The sequence below is a fragment of the Symphodus melops genome (genome assembly GCF_947650265.1).
Source record: "Symphodus melops genome assembly, chromosome: 6".
NCBI lineage: Eukaryota > Metazoa > Chordata > Actinopteri > Labriformes > Labridae > Symphodus > Symphodus melops.
Genome location: NC_136696.1, coordinates 21888274 through 21901218, shown reverse-complemented (window position 1 = coordinate 21901218; position 12945 = coordinate 21888274). Strand labels below are relative to the sequence as shown.

The window sequence follows — 12945 nt, the reverse complement described above, 5'->3', positions numbered from 1 at the left end:
GTACAACATTAACAGAATATTGTTCTTTATTTCGGCTCTTATGGCTCCATAAAGTCCCTTTAGTGAAACAAGCCATTCGTTATTAATTCCTTATATTTCAATCATAGTCTGTTCCCTCTTTTTAGGGTCCTTCCCTTGGGTCCCCAGCTTCAGGATTTAGAGATTAAGTGCTATTGAATGCATCCTTTTACACAAGCAATCACCACTCATCAGAAACACACTGAACATGTTTGTTTTAAAAGATGTTTTCTTCCACTTGTGCATGTAACAGTTTCATTGGCTTGGTGCGTCATCGTCAGTCTGTTTTCTTCCCAAAATGTCACTTTGCTGATCTGCCGCTTGTTCATCTTCTGGAACATTCTCTCTGATACAGCCTGCCAGGTAAAGTGTCAGCTGTCAAAATAGAAACCCTCAATCTACAGAAACATGGAAGCGTTGCCTGTAACAATAGTGTCTGGGCTGCTCCACTCGTTGACCCCATCTTAGCTGTCAGTTAGAGCTGGAAGAGGTAGAAAAAAAACACATTAAGGCACTTTCAGAAGGCCCAACCTGTCTGGGTTTCACAAAGAAAAGTTATAATTTGACCAGAAGTAGGTTTCTGGGTTACATTACCGTTGTGTACTTTATGTTTTTCACAATCTGTCTCGTTACACCTCAGAGCCTCATTGGAAAGTCTGAGACGATTGTGTTTCCATTTTTCTGGCTGCAGAGAGCGTGTCATTTTCTCCTCAGGAGGACAAAAATGTGTTTTCTTATTGTTACATTGTTGCACTTTGAGCCGCTCTGTAACAGAACATGCTTCTTTTACCTTGACACTGTGTCACATACATAAAGGTTTTGAGCTTGTAATTAGGGGGAGAAAAAAAAAATCTGATTTCAAAGAGTCATGCAGAAACTGTGTAACCTTCCCTGAGCATATGCATGATGTCATCTTTTCTGTGCTCCCTGTAGATATTAATGAATGCAAGACGGGGAGGAACACCTGTGCCAACGACACAGTGTGCTTCAACTTGGACGGAGGCTATGACTGCCGATGCCCCCACGGGCACAACTGCACGGGAGACTGTATCCATGACAACAAGGTCAAGCACAGCGGGCAGATCTGGGTGCTGGACAGCGATCGGTGCTCAGTGTGCTCCTGTCAGGTGAGAAACTGAGGCAGATGGACATCGAGAGCAAAGAAACAAAGCGAGGAGAAATAAACAGAAAAGAGAGAAGAAAGGTAGATGGATGGGTGATTAAGACGAAGACAGACGTGGAAAGAATGACATGATAAAAAAAGATAAGAGACTGAGGAAGGAAAAAAAGGAGGAATGTGCCCAGCATTACAGATAGGAAGGCTATAATAAAGTTCCCTCTTATTGTCGCTGCAACCCATTTGGTCTGTGACTGTTGTAGTCTGTTTAAATTATCTCTCTCCTCCTTAGGTTTTATAAAGCAATGACAGCATTATTTATGACTGAAAAAATTTACATGAAAATTAAGTTTTATAAAAAAAAAAAATCTGAGGCTAATCTATTGCCATTTATTTAGTAATGTTTTATTTGATTATATTTGAAAGTCCTGGTCTAACAAACGGGGTGTCAGGGACATTATTCCATAATAAATCTTAGGTAGCATACAGCAGAGCTAACATATCAGATATATGCCATCCACCTGTTACCATGAGATTTGCAAGATAATTACTTAACGTGAGTTGATACAGAGCATCTTCAAGTTCAAACTTCTTGGCCATATTTTTACCTTTAAATGATATTTAAAACATATGTCCAAAGGTGTTTGTTCTTTTATTATATTTGGAAAAACATTCAAGTCATACAATGTAAGATGACTAAATGGAGAAATGGTTAAAAGGAGCCACTGAATGAAGCAGATAAGATTGAAGGGTTGCGTTTAAAGATTGATAATGAAGCTATATCCTGGAGGTTGATTTCAGGTAAAAAGCTGCAGTGAGGAGTTTTTAACAGGTTATGAAACTGAAATGAAGCTGAAATTAATACTGACAATAGTTTTAAAAAAAACCGGCATCAACAACAAGATAGATAATTTCTAATTAATAATTTGTAATGCTGCTGTTATGGGTAGGTATCAGAAACAACACGTGTTGACATTTTCCAGACTATGATTCCTAGTCAGAGCGTGAAAAAGAAACATGAGGAGAATCAGAAAACACTGCTTGCACATTTACAAAATCAGCAGGCAAACAAGAGATACTGCATTTTCCATCATGGAGTGCCTGATTCGACACATGCTGAAATGATCTCACAGGAGCTTTAAGAAAAAGAATCAAGAAGGAGTTAGAAGGGGTTTGTTGCACATTGAAAACTGAAAACTATCCCCTTTTGGCTGTTCATTTACTCATAAGCTCAATTATTTATTTTGCAAAAAAAAACAACTACCGGTATTCTTTTTGAAAATAGGGCTGTTTGTGTCATTCATGCATCGTTTGAAACTTGAAAGGTTTTTTTGTTAACGAGCAAGCAAGGTTTCTTCTACGCTCGCCTCTGGTAGGGTTTGTAATTACAATGAAACAATGGAAAATTTCACTCTGTCGCTCTCTGATATAACAGGCCTCAGTGACCCCTCCGGGCCAAGTCATTTTCAGAAATATTGGAACATAATGGTAGGCTTCATTTCAGCAAGACTAGCCAAATTCAGCTCCAAATGAAACACCATCCTGATCTGTCACTCTTCTTCCACAAAATCTAAAATAGTGAATAGTGTAGGATAAGGTCTGGACTAAGTTAGGAGAGAAAATGTGAGGGGAGATTGAACCACTGGGGGGCAACTGATTCGACAGTGTGGACGAAAATGACGGTGATGCCTTTGTGATGGGCAATTTAACTAAAGTGTGTGAGCTGTATGCAGTGATATTTAAAGGTCTACTGAAGTGACTCAAGCTTTTGATGTCGTTGTTTTGATTGATTTTTGACAACAGATACGAGACATCTGGGAATACTTGATCCGGAAAACTCAGTCCATTATCCCAAACACATTTTTCTTGACGATGATGAGGTCACGGACCAGTCATACTTGGCAATTCAGCGTTTCACTCAACCTAATGCCAAGTGTCTGGCGGTAGTGGAAGGTGATTATGGTGGATTAGTGTCGGTAGTGAATGATCAAACAGCAAATTATTCATTTGATTACAAAGGACCAGGGCAGAAATGACTCTCTAATTAAATGACTCGTATTAATTGATTTGAGAGATTGAGGGGCTGCCTGTCAAAATTAGTGGCATCGAGCGTCAGACGGAGCAAAGGAGTAAACATGTTATTGTTTTGGAGGTGGGTGGACACAGCTGGATATTAGATGGAGAGCTGCAGGCTAACTGATGGGAGGAGAACCAAGGTCAAACAACACAGGGGAGACACTGCCTGGGAGGTGGCCAGACTGAGGTCATGCAATATGCAAATAGTTCATTGTTTCACTCTGCAGGGAGCAGCAGATGGGTGAGGTTTACCGCGTGCATCTGCCAGCGGGGTCTCTAATTCCTAAAACATTTAAGAAATTAAAGTGCTTTGATTTGATTGGCAGAAAAGAAGAAATCAATTTGCAGATACTCTAAACATAGACGTACTGTCTAGAAATGAGAGTGGTTCAGAATCCTAAATGAGGCCGCTATAAAGAAACTATGCAGGTGAGGAATTAAAATGTGAACATTGAAGAACCTGCTCGGTTAAATAAAGGTTTAATTATCTGTTTTTGTTTTATTTTTATCACAAAAACATGTTGGGTTTTTTTGTTCATATTTATTAATCCCAGAGAGAAATTGTGGTTTACACTCAGTTGTTGAGAGACATGCTTCTCACACATAGGCAAAGGACTCCAGACTACTCACTGGGACTTGAACCAATGACCCTCCAGTTCCCAACCTAGGTCCCTACAGACTGAGCTACTGCAGCCCTATATACTGCATATATACGGTGGATATATGTAGCTAGCTTCAATTATAACAAAATATACGGTCACGAATAGCATGTATTTTAACCAAGAAAGCCTGGTTGCATTTTATTATTTTTATATAATAATTTACAAAATCCAACATTGATCCATCATGAGATCAGCACATGGAAACATTTAGTTACATAACAGTGGCATGGAAGATACTGCCTTTAAGAGGCAGAAACCTGGAGCAGAACCAGACTCATGTCGAACAGCCATCTGCTGAAACTGTGTCGGGCTGAGAGGGAGGAATAGAGGGAGATGCAGAAAGACGGAGATGGATAGAAACAAACAGTGAATATAAGATAGGGTCATATCTAGAATGTTGTTAGAAATGTCAAACATATGTGTAGAATAAGCAGAGAAAACAAAATATAATAGTAGACTAATCAGTCTAATATTAACATTAGTAACTGTAATAAGGTTGAAACAAGGAGGACTTATTATGTGAATAATAGAGGTTGAAGTTGAGCGGCTCTTAGATTCACTTTAATATTAATAAAGACCATAATAGATGTAAGGCTGACATTAATAATTGTAGCTCTTAGATTCACTTTAATATTTATAATAATGATAATAGCTAGCAGTTGTAGGTCCATAGCAGCAGGCCATCCCCACAATGATCCAGCGACACATACAAGACAGGGAAGATGTCTCCATGGAAGGTGGATGGTTAAATGTCTTGGCTAAAGTAGTGACAGGGGTGATGAATAAAAAAACAGATCATTAAAAGTTTGTCAAAGAATTTAACATTGAAGAGATAATCATTGTAATTAAAATGCATCAAAGATTTAGAGGATGTCAGCCCTTACATTTTAGTCCCGTCTCTTTCGTCTGATTAATTATCATCTCTTTCTTCAAAATACCTCAGATACCTCAAGGTAATTACTTGACTTTTGTTTGTCAGAAAAGTTAAAAAAGACATCATTCAAAGCCTTCGCTGTATCATACCAAAGTAATGATTTGGCTCCCCCCATAGATATTAAAAAAAACATAAAACAGAAGAGAGAAAACAACATCTACTCACACATTTCAGAGCAAAAAAAAAAAATCGAAACAAGTTATGAACATAGTTCAAGCTTGTGTTGATCAATGATGAATGTGTTTTTATTGTTCATTTTACCCACAGACATTGTATCTCCAATACAAAAATTCTTAATTCATTTCCTTCCTGACCTCTGCAGTTTGAAATTAAAGTGACTCTACTGGAGGTGAGAGAAGTTTGTGACAAAGACGTGTGACAAAAGTGAATAAAACAACTTCCTTAAATCAACGAGAAAACGTAACGCCCAACTAGCACTCCTTTAAACGATGCACTGATGAAAAGAAAGTCCTGAAGAGAAGGACATCTTTGGATTACGTAAAATGTATAAAACACATGTGGATTTGAAGCTGGGACTGAATAACCACACACTGCAGCTTCTAAACATTTGCTTAGGCCATTATATGCAGCCATTAATTTAACATTTATTATCTTCATGCTTAATGAGCCTGTCAGGCTAATGGCCTTTGTCTGTGCATGCCTGTATATTCATTTCAGGTTTTTGTATTGTCCTCATGTGATGTGTGGTTTGTGTTCCCGGCTCAGGCTGGCCAGGTGATGTGTCGCAGGATGGTTTGTGACTGCGACAACCCCAACGCTGACCTCTTCTGCTGCCCCGAGTGCGACCCCCGTCTGAGCAGCCAGTGCCTGCACCAGAACGGCCTGCTCACCTACGGCAGCGGGGACACGTGGGTGGAGAACTGCCAGCAGTGTCAGTGCCTGGTAAGTATAGACAGATGAACACTGTACATCGTAGTACATTGGGTACAATTTCGTAAATGCTTCTTTTACCCAGAGCTGCTTACAGTGACAGTTTAAACAACATGTGCATTCAATGCTGTGCCCACACAAGGCATGTAACAAAAACTCCGGTCTCCATGGAAATGCTCATGAATGAGATGTGCTCTGTGGAAAAAGTCAAGGAGACAAGTTTTGTGACAAGAGACGAGGAGTGATTAAGAGGTGAATAGGAGAGGAGCAAATGAAGATTGCTTTTCATGCCCTGAAAGAAAGAAGGAAGGGAGCGATTAGTGAGATTTTAAAGGATTCAAGGATGCTGTGACAGAATTATACATTTTACTGAAGGAGATGTTCAAGGTTGGAGAAAATATGTGTGGGAGGGTTTCATACTCTTTGTGTGCTTTGGAAAGTTGCGCAGAGTGCATTCTTGTGTTGATTGATTAGTTTTTGTAGCACGTATGTCGAGTGTCCTCTACATGCAATCCTATCCCTCATACAAAACAAAATCACATTGCGTCCCCTGCATAAATCTTTCACAGTGACACATACACACCGTTTTATTTATATTCTGCATTGTCGACCTTTCCCCAGTTTCTCGCTGTTCTGCTGCTCAAACAACAGGGAGGCATCTCATGAGTGTCTTCTCTATAAACGTGCAAAAAACAATAAATCCTATTTGTGTTTCCCCCTCTCCCCACACAGCACCATGCATATTAAATGTAAATGTCATGCTTTACATTCTCCCCTAGCGTCTCTTCTCACCCACACTCAGCTGTGCTACACACCCACACCAGTGTCACTCCGTCTGTTCAGTGACTCACAAATCATCCTCGATGTGGATCCAAGACGAGCACTTTACAACTCATTTTTCTTCCTTACCACCTTTTTTTTTTGCTTTTAGGGATCAGCTCTACTTGTAGCTAATATACGTTGGTTCCAGTGTGACAGATTTATGGTCTAAGTAAAAACAGCAATGCCATTTCCACTCCCCTCCTCTCCTTCTTCCATTGTAATGCCGTCCTGATGCCCGGACCTTAGGGCTGCTTTTTGGATTTCTTACAGTGAGCCATTATGGGAGAGTTTGAAAATCAGCACTCCGCTGAGAGGCAGCAGGGCGGCACAGTTGGCTGAAAATGGGTCTGCTTGGCTTCACTCTTTTTGAGGCTGTCGGCACTTATAGATGTTGACACAAACAGACACGAACACATTGGAGATCCCAGAGCACACCAAGCACACACACACACACACACACACACACACATATATATATACAGCAAACAAACACTGGCAGAAACATATATACACATGTAAACACACTTGGACTCATGTTGGAGAAGAAGGCAGATCATTCAACACAGCAAGACATTCTTGTGCTTTCATGCTTCCACACATACACACAGACAGACATAAAACAATGTCAATGAAAGATGCAGAGACGTTTCAAGAAAGGCAAAGGACCACCAGTCTCCCAGTACAAAGAGCAGCACTTGAAAGGGTGAGGAGGGGTGCAGCTGCTGAGAGACACTGTACAGAGGCTCCAGTAGCGTGACAGGGACGTGAAATGAACCTTGAATGCTGCAACACTTAGCAGAGCCATGGCTGTCCAGGCTCAGCGGGGGCCTTAAAATACACAGTGACAGCAGCCAGATGGGCGAGACATTCTCCCAAGGCCGAGATGTGAATCCTCCTCTCTCCCTGTAACCCGTGCAATCATCTGAAATCAAGAGTGTGGCCCTCGCTGGGTGTGCACACATCAGCCACTTGTGATTCGCTATCTTCTTGGACTGCAGAAGATCAACAAAAAAAAAAGCATGGATTATCCTCAGCCATAGGTTGTGCTGCAGGTCAAAGCACATAAAAGAAAAAGCATGATTGCTGCAGGCTAATTCCCGGGCAAAGATAAATGTCACTGGTTTTAATCTCCTGGAGGCATTATGTGACATGCAGTCCCTTACATCTGTCCGCGTAAAAGCAAAAAGATTAAATTGCTGTGAGATAGCATGAAATCTGAATGCAAAGCCAGATTGAAATGATAACTCACTGAAATACCACTAAGAGAAATGAACGGTTGGCTTCCGTTTAAGGTTGATCTCATCTCCTCTTCACACTGCTCTGTGTGAAGAAGGCAAATAAAAGATGTACTCTTTCTTTGTGATCATAGAACACATCTGCATAAACAGACAGATGACAGAGTCCCTTATCGCAGCTTGGGATGGATACGTTCAAAACGTTCAAAACTTCCCAAAGGCTAAAGGCAAAGATTCCCACTCGGGGGGGGGGGGGGGGGGGGGGATGTCCCACTCCAAATGTTTACACTCTGCACGAAGGCAGAGAGTAGGCATTAGCCGGCATGAGCCTGTTCTTTATAGCCAGAGTAATTTACTACAACATACCCCTGAAATGCTGAGCCAGACGATTCTCAGTGATATTAAATATCCCCGGTGGGACTCTTGCATCGAGCCTCTGGTAACTTTATGTGTGTACGTATACCTTCGGTGTGTGTTAAACATATGCAGTCTGAGCCCATATTTAATTTCCCAAGTAGATGCGACGCAGACGGGAGGACAACATAAACTTAAGCGGGTCAGTGTCAGATTGATACAGCAAACTAAAGGAAGAATGAGTAGACGATAAAAAAAATCTGCTGTTTGCTGAGGCTAATAGAAAATGAAAGCCAGAGAAATCCAATAAGGCTTTGTGTCCTGAAAGTTAGAGATTAAAAAGAGAACGACAATAAAAGAGGGGGACAAGAACAAGTCAATTAAAAAGCTGAAGCATTTACCTCCACAGTCTTAAATAAAAACTGCTGACTGTGTTGGAAGATTGTGCTGCTCATCTGTATTTTCTAAGTACCTTAACAGCTTTTTTGTCATCAAGGGGAGTCACTCCCTGTAGCATGCAAATACACAGTGTCAGGAGAAATATCTGCATGAATAACTTGTTTCGAGCCTGGAAAATGTGCCTTTGCAAGGATTATTTTGAACTTCTTTACCCCTGTATCTTCTCTAAAATCATATTTCTCCTCCTCCCCCTCCTCAGCAGGGGCAGGTGGACTGCTGGCCTCTGCCCTGCCCACCCGTGGACTGCGAGTTTACCGTGGTGCCCGAGGGCGAGTGCTGTCCCCGCTGTGTCACCGATCCCTGCCAGGCTGACACTATCCGCAACGACATCACCAAGACGTGCACGGACGAGCACAACATCTCACGCTTCAGCGGGTCCTCCTGGATTAAACACGGCACCGAGTGCACCCTGTGCCAGTGCAAGGTAAGGTGCCAAAACCCGCCAGCAGCCTCCAAATAGTAAATTACTCTTTTGCAGGGTTCAGAGGATGACAAGACACCAAAGAAAAATGGTTTGGAAATTGCAAACCCTTTGTGCTCTGTCAGGGGGAAAAAAGCTGTACACTTTGGTACAGTGCAGACTTAGTATTGTGAAGGCACTTGTGCTTCTTCAACACCTCATGCTTGTATTTATTACATGTTGTGGTAAATATGTCTGCAAGTGTTAATGTAAGCTGTTATGAATGCACATAAAAAAACACGAGTTTCCCCTTGATTTGAAAGCAGAAACAGAAGGTGACTAATAAAGTGAATTCATCACACTAAATAATATATACTGCTCCCAGGAAAAAGCACAAGTATTTTGTGATTTAACAAACGTTAACAATGGTGTTACAAATACAACACGTCATTATATAATACATTTGAGAGCTTTGTTTACGCATATCTGTATTTGATATTAAAGGGTGTCATTGATTGGTTTTTTTTACATTTATATTTATCAAAGCCAGTACAGCTGATAGTCTGTGAATTCTTTAAAGTTTAACATTCTCTGCAACACTTTCTTGCAGAGAGTTGCATAAGAAAAATGAACAGTTCTTACAAATCTGTCTGCAATATATGACACTACAAGCAGCAGCTAGTTAGGTTAGATTAGCATCAAGAATGGAAACACAGGGAAGCCGCTAACCTGGCTGTGCCAGAATGTAGCCTACATTTATATACCAACAACTAAATAACATGTTATCGCCTTCATTAAAACTCCATGTTAACTGAATTACTCGATTGGAATAAGTGTAGCCCTGTTACCAGTCTCCCAAGCAAACAACAGGGGAGACGGTAAAGCCGAATTGCCTTTTGAACAAATTTATTTATTTGAGCAAAGCTAGCTAGCTAGCTGAAGGCTGTTGCTTTGTGTTTCATGTATTCACGTGAAAGTCTTATAAATATTTTCATCAAAATGTTGGCAGGACACAATAAATGCATTCCCAATATTGTAGACCTATTCAGTTTCTGAAAACAAGATCTTAAAATGTGAGTTAAAAGAGTTAAGAGGAACTGGGATGAAACATCAGTTAGACCTCCTGTCCTGTGACCTGTGCAAACAACAGCCGTGTTTTCACACATTATACTGTACTTACCTCAGATAGTCTATCCAAGGGGTTATCAACTGGTCAAGCGTCAGGACCCACCACCAACACCTTAATAAGAAATTGCGATCCACAGTTGTGATATTTCTCAACCAATGTGATTTGTTTAATAGAATATGGTGTAGTTTATATATGATGGTACAAAACATATGACAGAACAAGGAGACAGAATAAAATCAACATGTTTTAAAAGTATTTCATACACTGTTTGGTATACTTACTTTTCCAGACACACTTTCACCTCTCACTGAAAACGGCTCTACGACCCCCTTTTGGGTCTCAACCCACCAGTTGAGAACCACTGGTCTATTCATAAGTGTTGTGTAATTACTTATAGTTACTCAGATGGAAAAAAGCTGCTCTAAACACTTTTTGTTTTAAGACTTGTGACAAAGAACAACAACTGAGAAATTAAACTATGCAGGCATATATCCACTTCATTACCAACTATGCATATAAATTGTTGCTTCAGCTTTAGTGCTAATCCACCAAGACCGACTCCCTCGCCTAAGTCTTTTAGAATGAGGTATTTTCTTTCAGCATGTCTGACTGGGAATGTTCGCAGCAGTTCTCTGTGGACGGACTGATAAATATTCTCCATGCTTTCTATCAAAGATTCAAAAAGAATTCAAACACATTTTGGAATTTAACTTTTTTAACCAGTGTGCTGCAATACGTTTCCTGGCTCTCTGGTGTGATAGAGGTGATTTAGCTCCAACGGTGCTGGACCCGCACACCTTTAAAGTTTATCAGTCCCCTAAGCTTAAAGTGAAATGACTCAGAGAGCATTTACATTTGTATTCTCAGAAGACTGTCCCCATCTTGGATCAGTTGGTGCCGAAATGACACCCAGTAGAATTCTAAATGCCAAACAGAGTCCGTCCGCTGCAGCACTGCCACCACTTGAAAAACATTATCAGTAGAGCTTCAAAAAGAGTTTCGGTGAGGTCTTAATGTGATGATAATCCATTCTCTTTTTTCTCTCCTTTCCAGAATGGACACATCTGTTGCTCAGTGGACCCCATGTGCCTTTAGTCCTGGCAGATCTGAAGGCACCTGTACAGTGTTCTCCATGTAAAAAAGTAACAACACCCCCATGTCTCCTCACTCTCCTCCTTACAGGCGCTGGTCAGAAACTGTTTGCATTGTTGGGTTTTAGCCTGCTGATGCAGATGGATGGGGGGTTACAAATCAGGAAAATTCATAGAATAACATACAGAAAACTGTATAAATATCACTTTCAGGTACTTTCTGCTGATTTTTAGCTCTTACTGTAACTTGTAAAAGTAAACCCCACCCATCTGATACCTCTTTTAGCATTACGAGTGCTTCTGCGAATAATTTGTGACCTGCGTCTGCCTCCTCAACTCCTCTTTATACCAAATGCAAACATATGTCATACCAAACAGATGATGGAACTACAGTTCCCTCAAACCCACTCTCTCTTTCTTCTGTCTCACCTCTTAAAAGTGACCCTTGAAGGATCACAGCTCCCCCACTCCGAAACATCACTACATGAATCTGTAAGATATTACTATTACTGGCATGACTGTGCTTGATGTCCAAATATTTTTGCTGATTTCTAAATTCTCAGTGATGATAATGATGATAATGATTCTTTAGATAGAGTAAAGGCAGTTAGCATAAGATTCAGTTGCCACATTTATGAGTCGTCTATATTATGTGGTGCTTTGTAGAATTTTGTTCCATTTCTCTTTTTTGTAATTTTCCTTTCCAAGCTTGTTATTGTGTAATAGTGAAATAAAGTATTTCCATTTACATTTAAGTGTTGTCAGCGGGCGTCGTTTATCTGCATGCTTTGTTTTTTCAATAATACAAACCTGCCAGATCACTGGTCAAACCTACATGTACCTTAGCGATTGCAGTGCCATACAAGAATCCGGCTGCAGATCTGAACATACTACTGTGTGATTTTTTTTCCATTATTGAATCATATCATTGTGTTGTTTTGTCGATGCACCATTATCATACAGTTTGCAATGCAGTGCAGCCTTTGAATAAACAGACCTAATAGTTGGTTCAAACATAAGTCCTGCCTTTGACGGGACAAATAACCAATCGCAGTATCGGATTTTTGGGGTGGCCAATTATACAATATTTCTAGGGGGGCTCTTGCCACCCTTCTGGACACAGTCCTGATGGTGGGTGACAAAGTCTAGATTGGATGGAAGAGCATGTTCGATTGTCACAGTTAATTTAGTGCTTTACATTTAACATTGGTATGAGATAAAAGCGTTTTTCAATATGTATTGCCAACTTCTGAGACCATACATCTGGACTCCCACGATCAGACTCTGACTTGTGTAATAGGATACAGCAGGTATGATTGATTCTGTAAATTGAATACATAAAATCAGATTTGAGGCTTCCATAGATCCAATAGCATTGTGCGATGATTTGGGTTTTAAATGAGGCTCCTTGTGTTGACTACACTTGAACATCCACATATTTGGATGCAGAACGATGACTACCCCGGTTGTAGCACACAGATTCATCTCCTCCCTACTTTGTTCTGTGCCTCTGGAGATGCTAGTAATACTTGTATCGCAGAAGAGCACTTAAAGCTCCTAATATAATTATCTATCAGTTCACAGGCACGGACAAATGAGTTCAGCCTGGAGATGGCTTTATTTCCCCGTGGAGCGGTCTCTGATTCTCCGACTCCATATTGCAGCTGCTTACATTAACAAACACACAATGTAATGGGGCCCATTTGTATTCCAACACACTCTCTTTGCTCACTGGAGCTTTTTCTGTCCCTCCATTC

General features: G+C 40.6%; 1 protein-coding gene across 1 annotated transcript in view; it reads left to right on the top strand.

Moving 5' to 3' along the window:
- The window catches only part of nell2a (neural EGFL like 2a), an 82047-nt gene extending 70104 nt beyond the window's left edge, over nucleotides 1-11943 (top strand). The window contains exons 17-20 of the mRNA XM_079346857.1: nucleotides 952-1145; nucleotides 5534-5710; nucleotides 8768-8992; nucleotides 11151-11943. Coding sequence (XP_079202983.1) covers nucleotides 952-1145; nucleotides 5534-5710; nucleotides 8768-8992; nucleotides 11151-11192 — 638 coding nt within the window. The 3' untranslated portion in view covers nucleotides 11193-11943. The remainder of the gene's footprint in view (nucleotides 1-951; nucleotides 1146-5533; nucleotides 5711-8767; nucleotides 8993-11150) is intronic.
- Nucleotides 11944-12945: the final 1002 nt, after the last annotated feature.